This window comes from Pantherophis guttatus, chromosome 2 (assembly GCF_059756535.1).
Source record: "Pantherophis guttatus breed Tessera chromosome 2, ASM5975653v1, whole genome shotgun sequence".
In the NCBI taxonomy this organism is placed as follows: Eukaryota; Metazoa; Chordata; class Lepidosauria; order Squamata; family Colubridae; genus Pantherophis; species Pantherophis guttatus.
The window spans coordinates 44,212,712-44,231,503 of NC_142064.1; the positions used below are offsets into that span (position 1 = coordinate 44,212,712).

General features: G+C 38.5%; 1 protein-coding gene and 1 long non-coding RNA gene across 2 annotated transcripts in view; one reads left to right on the top strand and one right to left on the bottom strand.

The window, feature by feature from the left end:
* ELL2 (elongation factor for RNA polymerase II 2) overlaps window positions 1-1,706 on the bottom strand; it is a 40,029-nt gene extending 38,323 nt beyond the window's left edge. The window contains exon 1 of the mRNA XM_034440712.3: window positions 1,241-1,706. Coding sequence (XP_034296603.1) covers window positions 1,241-1,372 — 132 coding nt within the window. The 5' untranslated portion in view covers window positions 1,373-1,706. The remainder of the gene's footprint in view (window positions 1-1,240) is intronic.
* LOC148115094 (uncharacterized) overlaps window positions 1,612-18,792 on the top strand; it is a 67,568-nt gene continuing 50,387 nt past the window's right edge. Inside the window, exon 1 of the long non-coding RNA XR_015732161.1 lies at window positions 1,612-1,722. This is a non-coding gene — a long non-coding RNA (uncharacterized LOC148115094). The remainder of the gene's footprint in view (window positions 1,723-18,792) is intronic.

The window sequence follows — 18,792 nt, forward strand, 5'->3', positions numbered from 1 at the left end:
ATGTGCTTTGAACAAACACAAATGAGGGCTCAAGTTTCCACTGGAAAGCTGCAGCAAGATAATAAAAGAGATCAGCAACTCTCCTGCCTCCTACTTCTGCAAAAGAAGATTAACACAGATCCTACAGGTCACTTTTTGTTGATCTGATCTCCGATTTTTTTTAAAGTGTCCCCAGACACTCATATATGAAGCCAATGCATCTTAACACGTAGTCTTTTTTTCTTCAAATTAAATATATTGCACTGCAAATTTGAATAGCTGTTAATGCCATTTCAAATAAGTGACACAGTTTGGCCCCATTTCGATTTTTCACAGTTGCTAATGGGGATCCGGAGAGAGAGAGAGGGAGAGGGAGAGTGAGAAAAAACCCAAAGGGGGGGGGAAGGGAGTCCGGATGGCAGGAAGATTTAATATTTCTGACAGCCATTATAATGATGTGCAATAAATCCGTCAGTGTTACAATTGTCACTTAAAAACTCAGCCACTAAACACGCTTCAGAAAATAATAATAATAAAAAAAAAACCGAGTCCCCAAATGTACCCACACCTATTTTCTCCCACACACATTTAATGGCAGCGACAGGCCAGAGAGAGAAGAAGAGCAAAGCCCTTAAATAAATGACAGCTCAGCAGAATCGGTTTCATCTGGGAACGGCCGGCACTGGTCACGGCCAGCTCCGGAGGTACAAGCTGGCACCGACCCCGAGAAAGGCGACTTTCTTGGGTAAATGCCATTTTTAAAAGATGGCATCAACCCCAGGCAGCGTCACCCTCATATCTTTCTGCCTGAAAGCAGCTGCGGCTCGGGAAACTTTGTATCCCGCAAAAGTTTTCTTTCTTTTTTTTAAAAAAAAGAGATCGTCAGGAAAAATGGAAGAACAGGGAAACAGACTTTCGGAAAAGTTAAGGCTCTGGATTTATCGGGCAGCCATAGAAGGAAACTGAAGGGGATCCTTCTCTTCAGGAGAACCGAAAGCGGCTCCGGCAGTTGCTTCCCCCTCAACCTTCTCTTCCCTCCAAGCCCCGATCCGATGAGGCAAGACACTCAGCCTCTGCCTCTGGACGAAGGTTGTTGCCTTCGTTAGTTAGTTAGTTTTCTATTTTTCTATTTCTTTTTAAAAAAGGTCCTCAATCTAAACGCTAACTCCAGGGGAATCCCCGAAGGTCACCGACCCCCTTTCCCAGGCGAAGCGTCGCCTTGTTCGGCGGTTAATACCGGGTTAACCGGGGCTCTCCTCACCTTGCTCCCCTGGTAGTTCTCCAGTGCTCGAAAGGCGGTCTCGGTCAGCTTGACATGCAGCACCGTAATATTGTCCTGCGTGACTCTACCGCAGGACACGCCATACCTGCCCCCTTCCCGCAGAGACGCCATTTTACGCCACCTCCCGCCCCACAGCCACCGACGGGGCCGCGAAGCCGCCACCGGAGGCTCCTGCTGCTGCTGCTGCCGCTACAGCCACTTCGGCAGCAACAGCCATCCTGCCGCTGACGTACCAGGCAACGCGCAGCCGCCGCCGCCGCCGCCGCCGCCGCCGCCACCGCGGCACCCCGCCCACTCAGCCCAGCAGCAGCCTCGCCGCCCCTTCCCCGACACCCCAGGAGCGCCGCCCCTTTTCCCCACGCGCCCGGCCCGTAGCCTGGCCGCGGCACGCAAGACCCGCCCCACGCGCAGGCGCCAGGCCCACCGCTCTTTCCGACTCCGCGCCGAGGAGCTTACCCGAGGTCAGCGGAGGGGGGGGGAGGGGGGGCTACCTGGTGACGTCGGTTCATACGGTATTTGATCACGTTTATATCATTATTGACGCTTGGGATTGAGTCACCTGTGGACTCATTATGTACGCTTGGTCTGAGTTGCCCTGCGTTATGTGGTCATCACGACTCCGGTGCTGGGATCAGTTGTAAAACCTTTGCAGCCTAGCTTCCTCCTACAGCAGATTTGTAAAACTTTAAATAAAATAAATGGGTCAACTGCACTACGAGACTCTGTGGTCTCATCCCAAACCCCCCAAAACTTTAACCTAAAACTGTCTACTGTTGACCTCACCCCATTCCTAAGAAGTCTGTAAGGGGCGTGCATAAGAGCATCAGCCTACCTATCGTCCCTGTCCTAATGTTCCCTTTAATTGTACTCATTTTATGTATTCAATTCATGCTTATACTTATATATATTATCTAATATGTACTCGACAAAATAAAATAAATAAATAAAAAATAAAACAAATGGTATAGGATCTCCTGCTTGAGCAGGGGGTTGGACTAGAAGACCTCCAAGGTCCCTTCCAGCTCTATTCTGATTGAACTTCAGAGCAGCATTCTCCTTTATTGCAGCAGCAGCACACCTTATGCGGTTACTATATATAAAGTTGAATGCCTGAAGAGTGCCTTCTGTGGTGTGTTTTTCTTTCTGGAGCTCAGGTGCCATTATTCCCTGCCTGTCGTAATTGTACATAAGTATGTAGAACTTCATGTGGATTGACCTACTGACTAGACAAGGTGGTGTGCACAACCCTCCCTTTCTAAATCATTCTTGCTTAATGCAAAAACGTTGTGACTTTTTGAAAAATAACAATTGTATCACTGTGCATACTTTTGTGAATTGATAATGTGTACTTAAAGTGTCATAAAACTTTTTTGCTGCAAACAAGTAAGGGCTCCCTCATGTACATGGTTCACATGGGTGAAAATAGGTAGGAGGCAAGGCAGGAGTAGTACCATGACTAAACTAGGAGTGTACTCTCATGGTTCATTTTTTTTTTTCAGTTGTACAACCTTATCCCTCAGTGCATACAGTATGTTTATTTTTTCTTAATGTGTGTGTTTGGGGGGGGGGGTTATAGCAAGTGTTAAGACACCACAGAGCAATCTCCCCTCTGGATTACTGGATTACTTTCATACTACTAAACTTGTTTATTCTAAAGTAACCTCATTCTTGGTGAACTTCTGATGATACCCAGTATGGGAAAATCTCTCTGATATGACAGACTCGGCTATTTTCTGTCTTTGTATCTGAGGAAAATAAGAATAGAATAGAGCTGGAAGGGAGCTTGGAGGTCTTCTAGTCCATCCCCCTGCTCAAGCAGGAGACCCTATACCCGTGATGGTGAACCTATGGCACACGTGCCAGAGGTGGCATGCAGAGCCCTCTCTGTGGGCACGCGCACCATCACCAGGTGCTCTTTTGGTTTCCGGCACGCACATGCGCGCTAGCCAGCTGGTCTTTGCACCGGCCAGCTGGTCTTCGGGTTTCCAGTGCTCTGGTGCACGCACCCGCACACATGTTCCAGTTTGGACACTCGGTGCCAAAAAGGTTTGCCATCACAGCCCTATACCATTTCAGACAAGTGGCTGTCCAGTCTCTTCTTAAAAACCTCCAGTGATGAAGTGCCCATGATTTCTGAAGGCAAGCTCGTTCACTGGTTAATTGTTCTCACTGTTAGGAAGTTTCTCCTTAATTCCAGGTTGCTTCTCTCCTGTATTAGTTTCCAACCATTGTTTCTTATTGTGCCTTCTGGTGCAGTTAATAGTTAATAAATAAATGATAGATCTGAGTTCTGTGGTATAGAGCAGATAATATGTTTAAAATATTACCCATATTAATTCTTTCCAGCCTCTATTGTTAAAGCCTCTAAATCACAGTTCAGTGTCATTTTTTAAAATGCTGATCCATTTTATCTTCTGACTTAATATCATGTGTCTTGCTAAGTCATATAGAAGCTCATATATTTAACTTACCAATAATAGATTTCTTGGTATCTTCAAAAAACCAAAAGCAAAAAGTGTGCCTTCCTCTACTTAGTTTAAAGCCAGAATGGATTATGGTTCTAATTCCTGTATATTGCACAATTTTCTTTCTCTTGGCTTACTCTGCAATAGCATGTCCAATAAACTCTGTGTTTTTGTGGCAATGATTGAATATGACCAATGAATTAAAATAACAAGACTATTTAAAGATCTTTAACAGTTGCATGTCGATAGAGATGTATTTATTCTGTCCTAAAAACTTTTATTTGGAATAAGGATCCAGTGGTGTAAAAAAAGTTACTAATATGCTTTTAAAAGTATTTTTGGCAGCTTAATTTCCAATTATTTATATTTATACCTATTAAATGGGACATATTTCTACACAATACTTAGTTTCAAGACTGAAACTCTTACTAGAATGTAATCTGATACAAAAATAATTGTACTGCTGTTGTGAGGTTGGCTATTATATTGAGAACATCATAGCTTTTGATACATATACCAAGAAAGGGAGGTGGTGGTGATCTGCTTGGTGGCTGATTACAACAGATTGGTTGCATAATCCTGTTTTTCCAGGATTAAGTACTGCTTCTCTGTGCATTAGGATTTAATACTGGGTAAGTTGTTTTCCAGAAGTTTGATAAGAGATATATTATGATTGCACTCCACCAGATTACCAGGTAGCATGGCTATTAAGGTTAAAAAATTTATGGATGATTTAGGTTTTGGAAAGGTTAATCTAAGGATAATTAAAAATAAACACATTTGCATGTAATTGTATTCTTCGCATAGTATTATTATGCATCCACCAGTTTTGGGGAGGGTCAAGAAATTATTGCAGACCATTCAATGCTAGCTTTCTAGCTTCAAAGGGGAAAATTTATCAAGACAAAAAAGCTGCTTGGGTACCCAATTAGGATCAAAAGCATGGGTGAAAATTTAAATTTGCTTATTTCTACCTAAAGTTTTCCAAAAGCTTTTGCTCGTGCAAATAGTAATTCCTCTCCCATTGGAAATAGTGGAAATAGTAATTCCTTTCCTATTGGAAGTACATAATAAAGTTGAGGAGAAACATTTTCACTTACACCATGAAAACATAATGATAAGCAGTATGAATGCAGTATTTTCATATGCCAAGGTTTAGACTATGATCAAGTCCATTAAATGCACAGTTTTAAAAATATTTGAAGCATACTTCAATGTCACTTGATATTGGTCCTGTGGTTTTTAGCCCCCACCATACCTCGGCATTTTTGAACCCATTTTTCTAAGTAAAAGTACTAGAAAATTACCATTGTTTAATTAACATGAGCGAGATACATTTTGATTGCATTAAGTACGGTGCATCCAGTTCACCATGGTCGTTATCTGTATCAATTTGAGAAGCACCCTGTGTGGTACTGAGCCAATCACTCCAAATGCCTAGGATGATGGTTGCAGAGATAAAACCCGGAGGAAAACTTCCTGCCATGTGCTCAGTGGTGGGATTCAAAATTTTTTACTACCAGTTGTGCGAGTGTGGCTTGGTAGGCGTGGCATGACTTGGTGGGCGTGGCTTGGGCATGGCAGGGAAAGGATACTGTAAAATCTCCATTTCTACCCCACTCCAGGGATAGGATACTGTAAAATCTCCATTCCCTCCCTACTCCAGGGGAAGGTTACTGCAAAATCCCCATTTCCTTCTGATCAGCTGGTACTCGGAAGGTAGAGAATAGATGGGGTGGAGCCAGTTTTATACCAGTTCTCCGAACTACTCAAAATTCTGCTACCGGTTCTCCAGAACTGGTCAGAACCTGCTGAATACTACCTCTGCATGTGGTCCTTGTAGGAAGAGTCATGGGAAGCAGAGGTAGCAAGTAATGGCTTTAGCAAACAATATCTCTGATCTTTTTAGAATTTTATTTATCCTGATGGAATGGCAGCAGAAATATCTTCCTAGTGGCCTGATAAAAGCTGGAAGGACAAATTGTGGAAAATATTTGTATGTAATAAAATTGGAAGGGCCCTGTGAGTCAGTGACACACCCCAAGCTTCTTGAGGAGGTTTAAGTAGCTTTACACTATATGTAGCCATTTTGAATAATAATTACCTGGTCATTATTCATTTCCTTCATTTTTATAGTATGTGTTCAGGAATTCAGCTTGGAAAAACAACAACCTCTAATTCAGTTTACAAGTCTTGGTGGCACAGTGGTTAGAATGCAGTATTGCAGGCTAATAATGCAGTTCGAGTCTCACCGGCTCAAGGTTGAGTCAGCCTTCCATCCTTCCAAGGTCAGTAAAATGAGGACCGAGATTGTTGGGGGCAAGATGCTGACTCTGTAAATTGCTTAGAGAGGGCTGGAAAGCACTGTGAATATATGTATATAAGTCTAAGTGCTATTGCTAGTACAACAAACACAATTAGAACAGGAACTGAACTGAAAATGGGAGAGAAAAAAAAGAGTGAAATTGCTGCCAATTTTGCCATTTTTAAAATATGTAAGTGATGAATACTCAATAGGGTGGTTGAACAGGATTGTCAGACACAAAAGAGAATTAAAAATATTTTTTTTTTGAATGGCATGGTAAGAGAAGGATTATTATGTAGTAGTATACTTGGTTGTCCATAAATATTTAACTGATACTTATCTGTATGGATATTTTTCAGCTTTTAATAGAGGGCAAGATATTTGTGTCATATTTCTATAAAAACCTGACTCTATTTAAGGCTCACAAAAAGAAAAAGAGGCAGAATGAATTAATGAACAAATAGACAAAAATCTTGTGAAATAACCTAAGATTGCCAGTTCATCTGAATGAATTCTGCTGGACCAGGACAAAAATAGTAATTAAATTAATAAATTTTGATTAAAATTAATTGCCTCTTAAGTAAGGTCCTTTATTTATAACATTAATTATTCTTCTTATGCATATACAAAAGTTTTCTTTTGCACATATATCCTCAAAAGTGTATGTGTTTATATGGGTGCACGTGTGTTCCTGTGTGCATAATATACAAATACCTGCTTAAATTTACACACATAAACATCCACACATTTTTCTTCTCTCTGAGAGAAACAGCCCCACAAAAGAATCTGAATGAAAATGTGCTAAGGGTTAACTACTGAAAGGAAGGTAAGAAAACAGAAAGGGTGACAAAACAGGGTGGTACAGTAATAGGATGTAGGGAAGAAGTATCTGCCAGAGAGAAAGAGAGAAATGCTGTGTAGCCACCAGAAAAGGGTTAAAATGCACTAGGAAAACAGCTCCACCCAAGAATTGGTAATCTTCTGGCTCATCTGTAAAGGCACCCAGACTTCAGGATCTTCAGTCATTTGCACCTCTGCCCATTCAAGCTCTTTGTTTTTAAGAGCTTCTGTTCTTATCAAGGAATGCAAGGTGAATGTGGATCCCTTCCTTCACTTTATAGGGGTTGTTTTTAAGGAAAAAACTTCCTATGGTAAATACTGTACTTTTAAGCTAGATTCAATACAGCTAACCTTCCTTCTCCTGCTCTCCAGGCTATTTTTGCTTCCTTTCTTAGTTTTGTACGTGGCTATGGAAAATGGGTAATGGCTAAAAACGATTATCATGATCAGTATGGGTCTGAAGATAGTAACAATTTCTGCCCCACCCTCCCCCCCAATAGCCTGAAGAATTGGGCTGCACCTTACATCCTTTGTTGATTTTTTTTTATGTGTGAAGTAGACTTCTGTTTAAGGCAAATATGTCCATCGAAACTTTACAATATATATAACCATCCAACTGCAAGATTTAGTGAATATAGGGAATGCAATCATAATAACTGCAGATAATTAAATAAAGATGTTTTTACTTTAAATGAAATAAAGATGTTTTTATTTAATGCCTTCTGTTTGGACTGCAGTGCCCCACGTACCAGTCCAAGGCAATTTGATTGAATAATTTTTCATATTTATGCTCTATGGAGCATTTTTAGCATTTCAGATTAACAGTTGAGGTTACCATAAGACTTCATTACCCTGTGGTCTATGAGGATATGAGATTTTTTGACAATAAGCCAGTGTGAAACAGGCTCCATAAAGATGTGTTCTATGGAATATGCGCTTTATTTAAATAAAATTAAATTAACAGTTGAACTTAACCACACCAAGAATTATGACTACTTCAAAAATAAATCTAACAGAATTTTTCCCAAGTGAGCTCCAGAGATAAATTATAGCGTTTCTCAATGTTGACCACTTTAAGACATGTGGACTTGAACTCCACATTTAAATTTGCTAAGGTTGGGAAACATTGTTGTAGATGAACAAATATTTTATGTCCCTTATAGTTTTTTTAACCTAATCCATTTGCACAATTACTAAAATCCAGAAATAATGTTTCAAGTCCTTTCTCTGGATTTTTCCACTAAGATCTAGCTAGAAGCTATAGGGAAATAATAATATTTATTTTTGGTACAATTCCAAGCATCAAATTAAAATATTTATTTAAAAGTTTGATATGATATTACCATATCAATAGTGTTGCTTGAGTTTGAGGAGATGGCTGTTATTTTTTCTTACTGATGTTTTTAAATGCTGAATGTATTCTTATATTTTTATTGTATTGTAAGCTGCTCAGAAAACGTTATCTATTGAGCAATATAATTAATTAATAATAAATGAATATAGATAGATAGCTTACTTCATAGTATTTTCATGAATAGAAAATGAAGATTAAAAAAATATTGGGATCTTTGGAGAAAAGATGGAATAACAAACAAGGACAAGAATTAAACTTTATTGATTGTGGTCATTTCCATACTTTATTAGATTCTATGAAATAGGTAATTATTGGATACAGTATTAAGCAACCATGGTACGCATGGGTTTTAGTGAAATAAGTGATAAGAGTTTATTTTTCTGACAAAAATATGAATACATTTAAAAAAGATGAACACAGTGATGTCTGCAGAGTTATGGTAAAAAAAAAAAAAGCTGTGGCAGCCACAATGCACATAAAAACAGGCAAAACAACCATCTTGACTTAATTTACCAAAACTTTGGACATTCTTATATATACTCAGTCCTGCATAAACTACATGCATATTTCTATTTTTCCCCTTGATTAAAATCATTTGTGCTGTGCAAACAATAGTGGAATAGGTGACTGAAAACTGCAAATAGTATACTCAAAATATTTGAATCCTGATAGTAATGCATAATTGTTTCTTTCCATTAATGCTGTAAAACTAAAGTATATATATTTTAACCCCTCCTCAGTGTTCCTTTAAGTTTAACCTTTCAGATGAAAATAAAATATATTCATTGTGTAATGCTGCACGACTATTCAAGGTCTCTCATGTATACCATTTATACTAAGTCTTGTCTTCTTTGGAGAGTCTCTATTTTAAATATTTATCCCAAATCCAAACAATGATCAGTAGTGAATTTGTAAGGTTGAGGGCAAGAACCATTTAAGAGACAGAACACAAAAGAAAAAGAGATAAGGAGAGAGGAGGAAAAACAGGTTTGAGCTAAAGTTGCATTTTTAAAAACAATATTTCTGATTCTGTGATGAATGTTAAAAATGGTGGAAGAATATCATATTTATAATGGCACCAATGATAGTAATCTCAAGCTTGACGCAGGTCAGCAGGAAAGCCCTTACTGTCTATCAAAAATAACAGATATCTAGCTTTCCTCTTCCAACACATGTTTGAGTAAACTGAAGCCTATTGATTTTTGAGGAGCTTAGAGGTCATTTAATTTGCTGTTGTGCTGAAGCTATAGGATCGTGGTGGCTATAGGATAAAGCAATTGAGATCTCTTAGAGAATTAAATTAATTGCACTGAAATAGATTTCTTGACTCCATTTGGCCTAGCATTGCATCTTTTTGGAAGAGTGCATACTGACCTGTTTATTTCTTCTACTTTCAGGGGAGCACTTTGACTTCTTAATAATCAGTACTTTTCTCATTGGAGGAATTATTTTTTTAAACTCTCTCAGAGGAAGCCAAAAGAAAAATGTTTGCAGCACATTCATATTCTTATTCATTCAAAAGAAAGTTCTAAGGCTTAGTCCAAAGCAAATATCCCTAAGATTACAGACATAGATATACAGACTTAGAACAATTCAAAAAAGTCTTTGTGAAACTAAAGGATGAAAGCAGTCTCCTGCTCAATAATGCATGGTTAAAAATCTATTGAAATCAATAGAATAAATTAAATCTTTGAGGCAGAGCGTGCAGAGTTGCACGCTGGATTACTTTATGATTTATGTCTCTTGCTGTTATCTTCTTAATTCCTATCAATACTGTATAGCAGTGAGTCCAGTTTTCTGAAATTTGAACTCCCTGTGAATTTGAGAGAATAAAAGTTTAGTGAACAAGCAGTAATGGCTGGTTGTGCAACTTTTATTTATTTGTTGGTTTGGGATGTGGCTGGACTGCTGACTTTAGTGGACTAAAACAGGCTACATTTGCCTCAGCACAACACTCCTCCTCCCCCCTTCCATTACAAATCAGAAATACTTTGTTCAGGACAGAACAAAAGGCTTAGAATCCTGTTTTGGAAAGTGTTTTGTCTAGGGAAAGGGATTTCCTAAAGTACTTTAGCTTCTGATTTAGAGAATTCCCATCTGGAAAGGAGTATTGTTAAAGTCATTTTGGTGCCCGGAGAGAACAGTGATAAGAACTACAAAAGGGATCAGGGAAAACCTTCAAAAAGTCAGACAAAGAAAACAAAGAATTTCTATAGTGGAAACCAATTGGATGGGAGCGGTCTCTCCCAAGGTCAGTGACACAGAGTGTGCATACATCATTGGCAGCAGACAATTCTAAAGCTTAGATTTGCTAGATTAAATATGTTTTATGTAAGCTTTTCACCTGCTAAGCAAAGTGCAGTACTGTGGTTCAGTGATTTTTTAAATTTTTTTTTTTTGTTTATGTTGAATTTTTGGGTGCCAGATCCACACAAAGTAAGCTTAAAGCTGGTAAAGAAGCTTTCCATGAAGTAACTTCCACATGATGATAATAAGATGTTAAACTGCTGCTGGATCATATCCAGCAACTAATTCTTATGATAAAGTAAGCTGTTAGAGTCTTGCGTGCTGTTAAAGGTAAGAGAAATATCCAGGTTGAACAGGAGTGTCAAAACACTCAGTCCTGGGTCTGATTCCAAATTAAAGTAAGTTTAATTAGTGAGCTAGATTGAGAGTACAAAGAAAATGAGATGAAATTGGCAGGCGGAATGAGAACAGTTTATGTCTATAGTTTATTTGTTGTACAATTATCTTTCTTATATTGAATTTTATCTTACTGTGTGGAATTTGTTCTTAGGTTATAAAAACGCAATTGTACACAGCTCGATTAAGCTGAAACAGCGAAATCTTATACATGTCTGCTCAGAAATCGGCTTCACTATATTCAAGAAGCCTTTCTCCCAGATAAGTATGCAAAGGAATGCAGTCTTACACAAATGTGTATTCTTCTACATCATAAATGCGTATTTCCCTTTTTTTAGTACAAAATGTGCCTTATACCCCTGCATTTCAACAGAAAATCATTGACCCAGTAGAGGGAAAGCAATTAAAAAGCCCACAGCTATAATTGCTTTATTTCAGGCAGCCTGTAGCATCTAGGTAATTTAGATCGAAACAAGACATTTGGTTTTCTATTCTATTTAAAAATATATATATTTTTACCAAATGTTGAGATATAGTTCCTTAAATGGGACCTGTTCTTCTGTTTTTGTATTTAAAAGTCTCTATGGCTCTTGAAGCAACAACATTTACATTTTGTTTCTTCACTTAGAAAAAAAATTCACTCACCACTTACGGTATGTCTACATTAATTCTGTCAAAACAGTCTAACTGCTGTCATATTTTCTAAGACATCTAAACTTCAGCTATGCCGGTATTCATGCAATTGAAGCTTGTAAAGTGGTCCTTGTGTGGCTTTCATAAATACTGTATTAAGGAACCAACAAAATGGAGTTGTTAAAAATAAAGCGTAGACCTTCTTTTGTGTGATCTTTTATTATAGTTAAAGTTGAGATTAAAGTCTTGGGAAATCTAATTAGGGAGTAAGCCCATCTCAGTGAGCACAAGTTCACTCATTCTTGATCTATTTTCTATGCTTTGTAGCAGCACAGTTTTATAACTCTTGAGCCTGGGACAGTATACTTATTTAATCATTCCTCTCCACTTTCTTATTCCTATAGGTACTCTTCAACTTATGACCGTAATGGAGCCTGAAATTTCCATCATAAGTCTTGACAGTCCTAAATTGAGGCACCACATGATCAGATCCAGTTTTATTACTTCTTTTGCAGGGGTATTAAGCCAGCGCCACAGTCATTAATTGAGTGCAGTGATCATTAAATGCTGTGGTCATTAAATAAATCAATGTATTCCTATAGGTGCACTAAGGCGACCGTAAAGGTGAGCCAGTTGCCAAGTGCCCTAAATGCAGTCTTATGACCAGGGGTATGTGTGTATGTGTGTGTGTGTGTGTGTGTCTGTGTACAGCAATTGGAACTCTGGAACTGGCTCATAAATAGCTTTTTGGGGGGTCTGTTATAACTTAAAACAGTCATTAAATGACCAATTGTTAAATGAGGACTACCTGTATACAATTCATTATATTGGGGTTTTGGGGCCATTGAAGTCAGTAGCCTAGTAATCAAGAAATGGTGAAATAATTCTTATATTTAATGTATTAGACTTTATTTCCTCTATGCAAAAAAAAATAAAAAACAAAACAAAACTCTTATCCCACAACTAACCACCACCAAAACAAAAACAACTCCTGGAAAATAAAACAAAGTATGTTGAATTGTCAAAAATTGAATTATATTTTAGTTGAGGCCCTCTTCATGCATGAAAGAGATGCTTTTGTTATTCCTCCCTTTTGAAAAGGCCCTGTTTCATAGAACCAAGCATGCCAGAAATCAGTTTCTGTATGTCACAACTTGTATACTGCAAAGCCTGTTTGACTCCCATTTCTGAAGTTGCCAAATTTAAATCAAATTGAGTCTTAAATATTGATACACCTATTATTTCATTCTGATTAAGGTTTCTAAAATTTTCAGCCACTGGAAATCTTAAGAGTGACTAAACACATTTACTCATTGCATTGCAGGTAGCTAGGTAAAAGTAAAGATTCCCCTCCACATATGTGCTAGTCGTTCCCGACTCTAGGGGGCAGTGCTCATCTCTGTTTCAAAGCCAAAGAGCCAGTGCTGTCCGAAGACGTCTCCGTGGTCATGTGGCGAGCATGACTAAATGGCAAAGGCGCACGGAATACTGTTACCTTCCCACCAAAGGTGGTCCCTATTTTTCTACTTGCATTTTTAACGTGCTTTTGAACTGCTAGGTTGGCAGAAGCTGGGACAAGTAATGGGAGCTCACCCCGTTATATGGCACTAGGGATTCGAACCGCTGAACTGCTGACCTTTCGATCGACAAGCACAGTGTCTTAGCCATTGAGCTACCACATCCCTTTGCAGGTAGCTAATAGCAGACAAATAAACAACTAGCAGAATTGTGAGGATGTTTAGAATGGAGTCTTGGAAATAATAATAACAACAACAACAACAACAACAACTTCATTGTCATTGTACATGTATACACAGTATACCCATACAATGAAATTCAGTTAACACCCAAAGACCAGGTCCAACACACATAACAATCCCCAAACACACTCCCACCTACCACAAATTCCCCAGTCCTAAACCACCTAAACATCCACACAATAGCCCTAAACCAAGATTATGCAACACAATGTATTTACACATTACACTAAATCAGTGGTTGTCAACCTTCCTAATGCCGCGACCCTTTAATACAGTTCCTCATGTTGTGGTGACCCCCAACCAGGGGGGGTTCTAAATTTTTTTACTACCGGTTCTGTGGGTGTGGCTTATTTTGTGGGCGTGGCTTGGAGGTCATGTGACTGGGTGGGTGTGGCTAGCTGGTCATGTGACCGGGTGGCCATGGCTATGTGTATAGGGCAGTGGTTCTCAACCTTCCTAATGCCGCGACCCTTTAATACAGTTCCTCATGTTGTGGTGACCCCCAACCAGGGATGGGTTCTAAATTTTTTTTACTACCGGTTCTGTGGGCGAGGCTTATTTTGTGGGCGTGGCTTAGAGGTCATGTGACTGGGTGGGTGTGGCTAGCTGGTCATGTGACCGGGTGGCCATGGCTATGTGTATAGGGACTACTCAGAGGGCTGAAAAAAAGTCATTTCTGACAGGTCCTCGCACTTATGACCATCCTCACATTTATGCCCGTGCAGCATTCTTAACCATGTCACTCATTTCACAACTGCTTCTCTTCACCATGATGACAAGATAGGGCAAAAACGTAAAATGTGAGGACAGTCGTAAGTTCGAGGACTGGTCAAAAGTGCGAGGACCAGTCAAAAATAACTTTTTCAGCCCTCTAAATAGTCCATATGCACAAAAGGACTACCCAGAGGGCTGAAAAAAGTGATTTCTGACAGGTCCTCGCACTTTTGACCGGTCTTCGCACTTATGACTGGTCATCATTTATGCCCATTGTAGCATTCTTAACAATGTGTCACTCATTTCACAACTGCTTCTCTTCACCATGGTGACAAGATAGGGCAAAAACGTAAAATGTGAGGACAGTCGTAAGTTCAAGGACTGGTCAAAAGTGCGAGGACCAGTCAGAAATAACTTTTTCAGCCCTCTGAGTAGTCCATCTGAATAAAAGGATACAGCAATAGAGAGGGATGAAGGAAGAGAAGGGAAATTACAGTAGGAGTGAGGGTAAGAGAGGGAGGAAGAGAGGAGGAGAAGGAGAAAGGAAGAGGAAGTAGGGAGGAGAAGAAGAGGGTGAGGAAGAGAAAGTAAGAAGGAAAGAAAAGAGAGAGGTGGTAGGTTTGAGGAGAAAGATTGCTGTACAATAAAAAAGATGAAAGGGAAGAAAGCCAACCCCAAACAAATATAAAGATATTAAGATAAAGAATGAATTGTTAAACTTTAAAGAATAAAAGAGAACAAATATGAATAAATAACAATAATTAGAAACACACATACAAACATACAATGTATTTTCTTTGAACAGAGTATTTGGCCGGTTCATAAATTTAAAGTGTTTAGTCATTTCAATTAAATTTACAATTTCTATATTTTCTTTTTGCCATATTTATTCCTCATCTATTTTTGTAAAAAACCAATATTACCCTTCATCCTCATCTCTAATCTTAATCAAATTCAATTTTTCCCTTCTATTCTATATTATACCCCTTCCCATTGTCATCTATTTTTATATCCATCCTCACATTGGTTAATTATGTAATATTACAGTTGTTTAATATGAATTCAACATTTTAATATAAATCAATTAGTTATATAACTACCTTTTTTGTATATTAATCAATATGAACATGAATATTCCAATTATTTCCATGCAATCCAATTTCTTACAAATCAATTATATAAATAATTACCAAATAATTTCCCCCATATATTCCTCCAAACCACAACTTAACCATTTCTGCTTTCAGAAATATACAATTAATAGTATCTCAATTATTACAATTCCCTAGTTAAATAGAGCTTTTTTTCTTTTGTGTTTTAAAATCTCCTCTTTTTCCCTAAATTTCCCGTTGTTTGCACCTACCTTTTTTGGTGAGGAAAAAGAAATCTGCCTGCCTAATTTTCCAACGTGCAAAGCCAACAGCCTGCTTTACTTTCTCTTTCGTTTTTCAGTATAGCTAGGGGAAAAAAAATCAGCACTCTTTGCAAGCAAGGAGCAGAGCCGTGAGCAAATCAGCTGGGGGTCGGGAGCTGATCTAAGCAAGGGCTAATTAGCCTATGCTGAAGCTCCGTGGGCCAATAAAATTACAAAAAAAACACCGAACCATTTGTTCAATTGCTGGCTCCCCCGCCCCTCGCCCACCACTATTTATTGGCAATAAATAGTGATGCGGAGGGGCGGGGCAAGCCAGCAATTGAACAAAGGGTTCGGCTGCACCACTGGCTTTAGGGCGGCCCTTTGAAGCCCTGCGGCAAGAATTTGAAGTTTTTTTTTCCTCTAGCCATCGGAGGCAGCAATAGATGGGGAGTGGGCGGGGTAAACGAATGGCCGGCGATCCAACAGAGCAGAGAGTGAGGGTGAGTGAAGGCATGGGGGGGGGAAGAGAGGGCTTTGGCGACCCCTGTGAAATGGCCGTTGGACCCCCAAAGGGGTCGCGACCCCCAGGTTGAGAACCGCTGCACTAAATTATAAATAAGCAAACCATATTATGCCTTAGCATAATGTCTGAACCTGGGTTCAGACTCTCAATGCTAGTACTGAATAATTATCACACAAACACACACACACAGGGATTTTGCACCCTCATCTACCTGCAGTCTTTCATGTACAGCAGAATGCAACAGTTTTGTATTGGATATTTCTGTAGTGAGTTGTGGAGATTCCCTTTGAAAATGCAAAAGAGAAATATGGTTTATGAAGTTCTTCCTAAGTTTGTAAGCAGATCCTAAAGCAATTTTATACAGGCTTTTAGTAGCCCAGAGATACCATTAATTAATGTTAATTAGGAGGGACTGGCAGACTTGTTTCAACCAGAAAGTTTACTAAATTACTTCGTTTATTCAAATACAGTTGATATTCCAATAACATATCTAGCTGAATATGTACATTTCCTTCATTTTGCCTAGTGTTTTAGCATTATTTATAGTGTACGTTATTGTGCCTTTAAGATACAGCTACAGGTTTGGGGAATCAAATATTTTCCTGGCTAGTGTAATCTTGCTGAATTCCTTAGCTGTTAAGATTTTGGGGGTAACTAGCTATTAATATAAAATGTGTAAAGTTTTCAATATTTTTCCTGACTTGCTGTCTCCTAGTTTTGTTAAAAGCTCAAATGTACTCTGCTGTTGCAGTTTTTGCTTTGCATTTTTAAATCTTTTGAGACAAAACTGACTCTTGGTGTTAACTCAGGAGAGCAGTCTCAATGTTTTATGTTCATGGCATTTCTGAAATATGACTTTTTAAATGCCATTTTTATTCTAATTTTTAATTTTTCTGCTTTAAAAAGGAAAATGAGAGATTTGGGATTAGCAATTTTTTTAACTAAGGGTAGAGATGCTAATCAGAAAAAACTTGGATATACAGAATCTTAATCCTGTTCATGTACTAGTTTAAAGCATTAGTCTGGGAAAAAAAGATCCAGAGCAAAGTAGGACTTTTTCCTAGGGAAGTGACATAGAGTTGATGTGTACATGTAGATGTCTCTTTAAATAAAGACAGTAGTGGGTTGCAAAACCTGTTGCTACCGGTTCGCTTGTGCGCTTGCACTTGCGTGCATGCGCGATGCTTCTGCGCATGCACAAAAGCATCCGTGCGGGTGGGCAGAGCCTCCTGCTGCCACCGCTATCGATTTACCGATCCAGATAGAACCGGTAGCAACCCACCACTGAATAAAGATAAAAAAAATGAGTTTTGCAAAAAACATGTGCATCTTGCCCGTTATTTTTTAAAAATGTAAATATAGTCTGTGACATACTTAAGAGTATTATCACATAAACTACCATTACAAGGATTCAAAATTAATTCTAATGAATGGGAAAAATACATACATTCTACACTCTTGTTTTTATTTGAAGAAATAGATCAAAATGACAGCATTAAGTCACTCCACATTGTGTAGCAAGGGTCATAATGAAGTTAATAGAATGCCCCCATAATTCTGAGAGTTTTTTTTAAAAAATACATCTTTTCATTTTAGAATGAGAAATCATTGTAGTTTTATTTGTACAACATACTAATCCAAAGCCAAATGAATAATGTTTACTGAATTAAACCAACTGCTAGTCTATGCACAATCCACTGAGGTACGAAATAAATATACTTGCTAAATTCACACAACAGGTTAAACAGCAAATCAACCAATTACATTTTAACCTAGAGCAAGGCATCAGGATACTGTTTACAATATATACACATGAATAGTCATAGAATAGAAATTCTGATTTTTGGTGGCTTGATTAGACAGTTCATTATTTTTGTCACAAGTACCTTGCTGTTTCCTCAGAACCAAAGTCTATGGAATTATATGGAATACATAGTACAGAAAGATGTACTGTAGGAAGTTCCACTGTGCCAAGACTTACAGTGAACAACCTTTGAATGTCAGGTGGAATTCTAAAGAAAAGGATCTTCTCTCTTAGTAAGAAAGCTACACATATATGGCAGGGATGGGTTCTACTTACCTTTACTACCGGTTCACAATGGGGCATGCGCAGAAGCTTCCTGATGACTTTGGGGTTGGTGGGCGGAGCCTCCCACTGGTTTTACTACCGGTTCTATAGAACCGGTCTGAACCGGGGGCAACCCACCACTGATATATGGGCTAAATAACCAAACTTCATGAAGCAGCATAACTGGGTGGCAATTTTAAATTTGGATTTCTAATAACAAGAAAATACACTGAAGACTAATACCTCCAGTTGCATTTCATCATTTGTCTGTCCAAATAGGATGCTCTATTAAACAAAGATTTACCACAGGAACTGGGAGAGTTTTATTTTAAATTTTGCTATTTCCTAGATTTACTAGTCTATTTACTAGATGGATGTCCAAAGTACCATTACGCTTTGTATCCTAGATTCATGTGCTGATAGAGCTTAAAGTGCATAAGTATCTGATACATTTTGCTTGGTAGCAAACCTGGAAATGAAAAATAGTATTAATGCTGAATGGGAATTGATGTTTCATTTGAGTAATTGATAAGTTGTGGGTCTGAGGTCCTTCATGTCTAAGCTTATGTGAATTCTCCTTGAAGTGCTCTTTGGGTATATGGTGTACCTGTAGCAAGTTCCAACGCATCTCCAGTCTCTAATATTGGCTTATATGAAAAAAAAAAAAAAAAACATTGGCAGCACTAGTCTGGAACATGTGTGTCCTCAAGGACAAACCTCATTACAAATCTATATTGAGCAGTTGCTGCAATGTCTAACTGCTTAGGAAGCTGAGTCCCCATATTTATTCTCTTCCTAGTTTTCAAGCTCCTGTTTTTTCCTGGCTTAAAAGAAATGTAACTTCTGTGATTTTATACAAGGGAACTTTG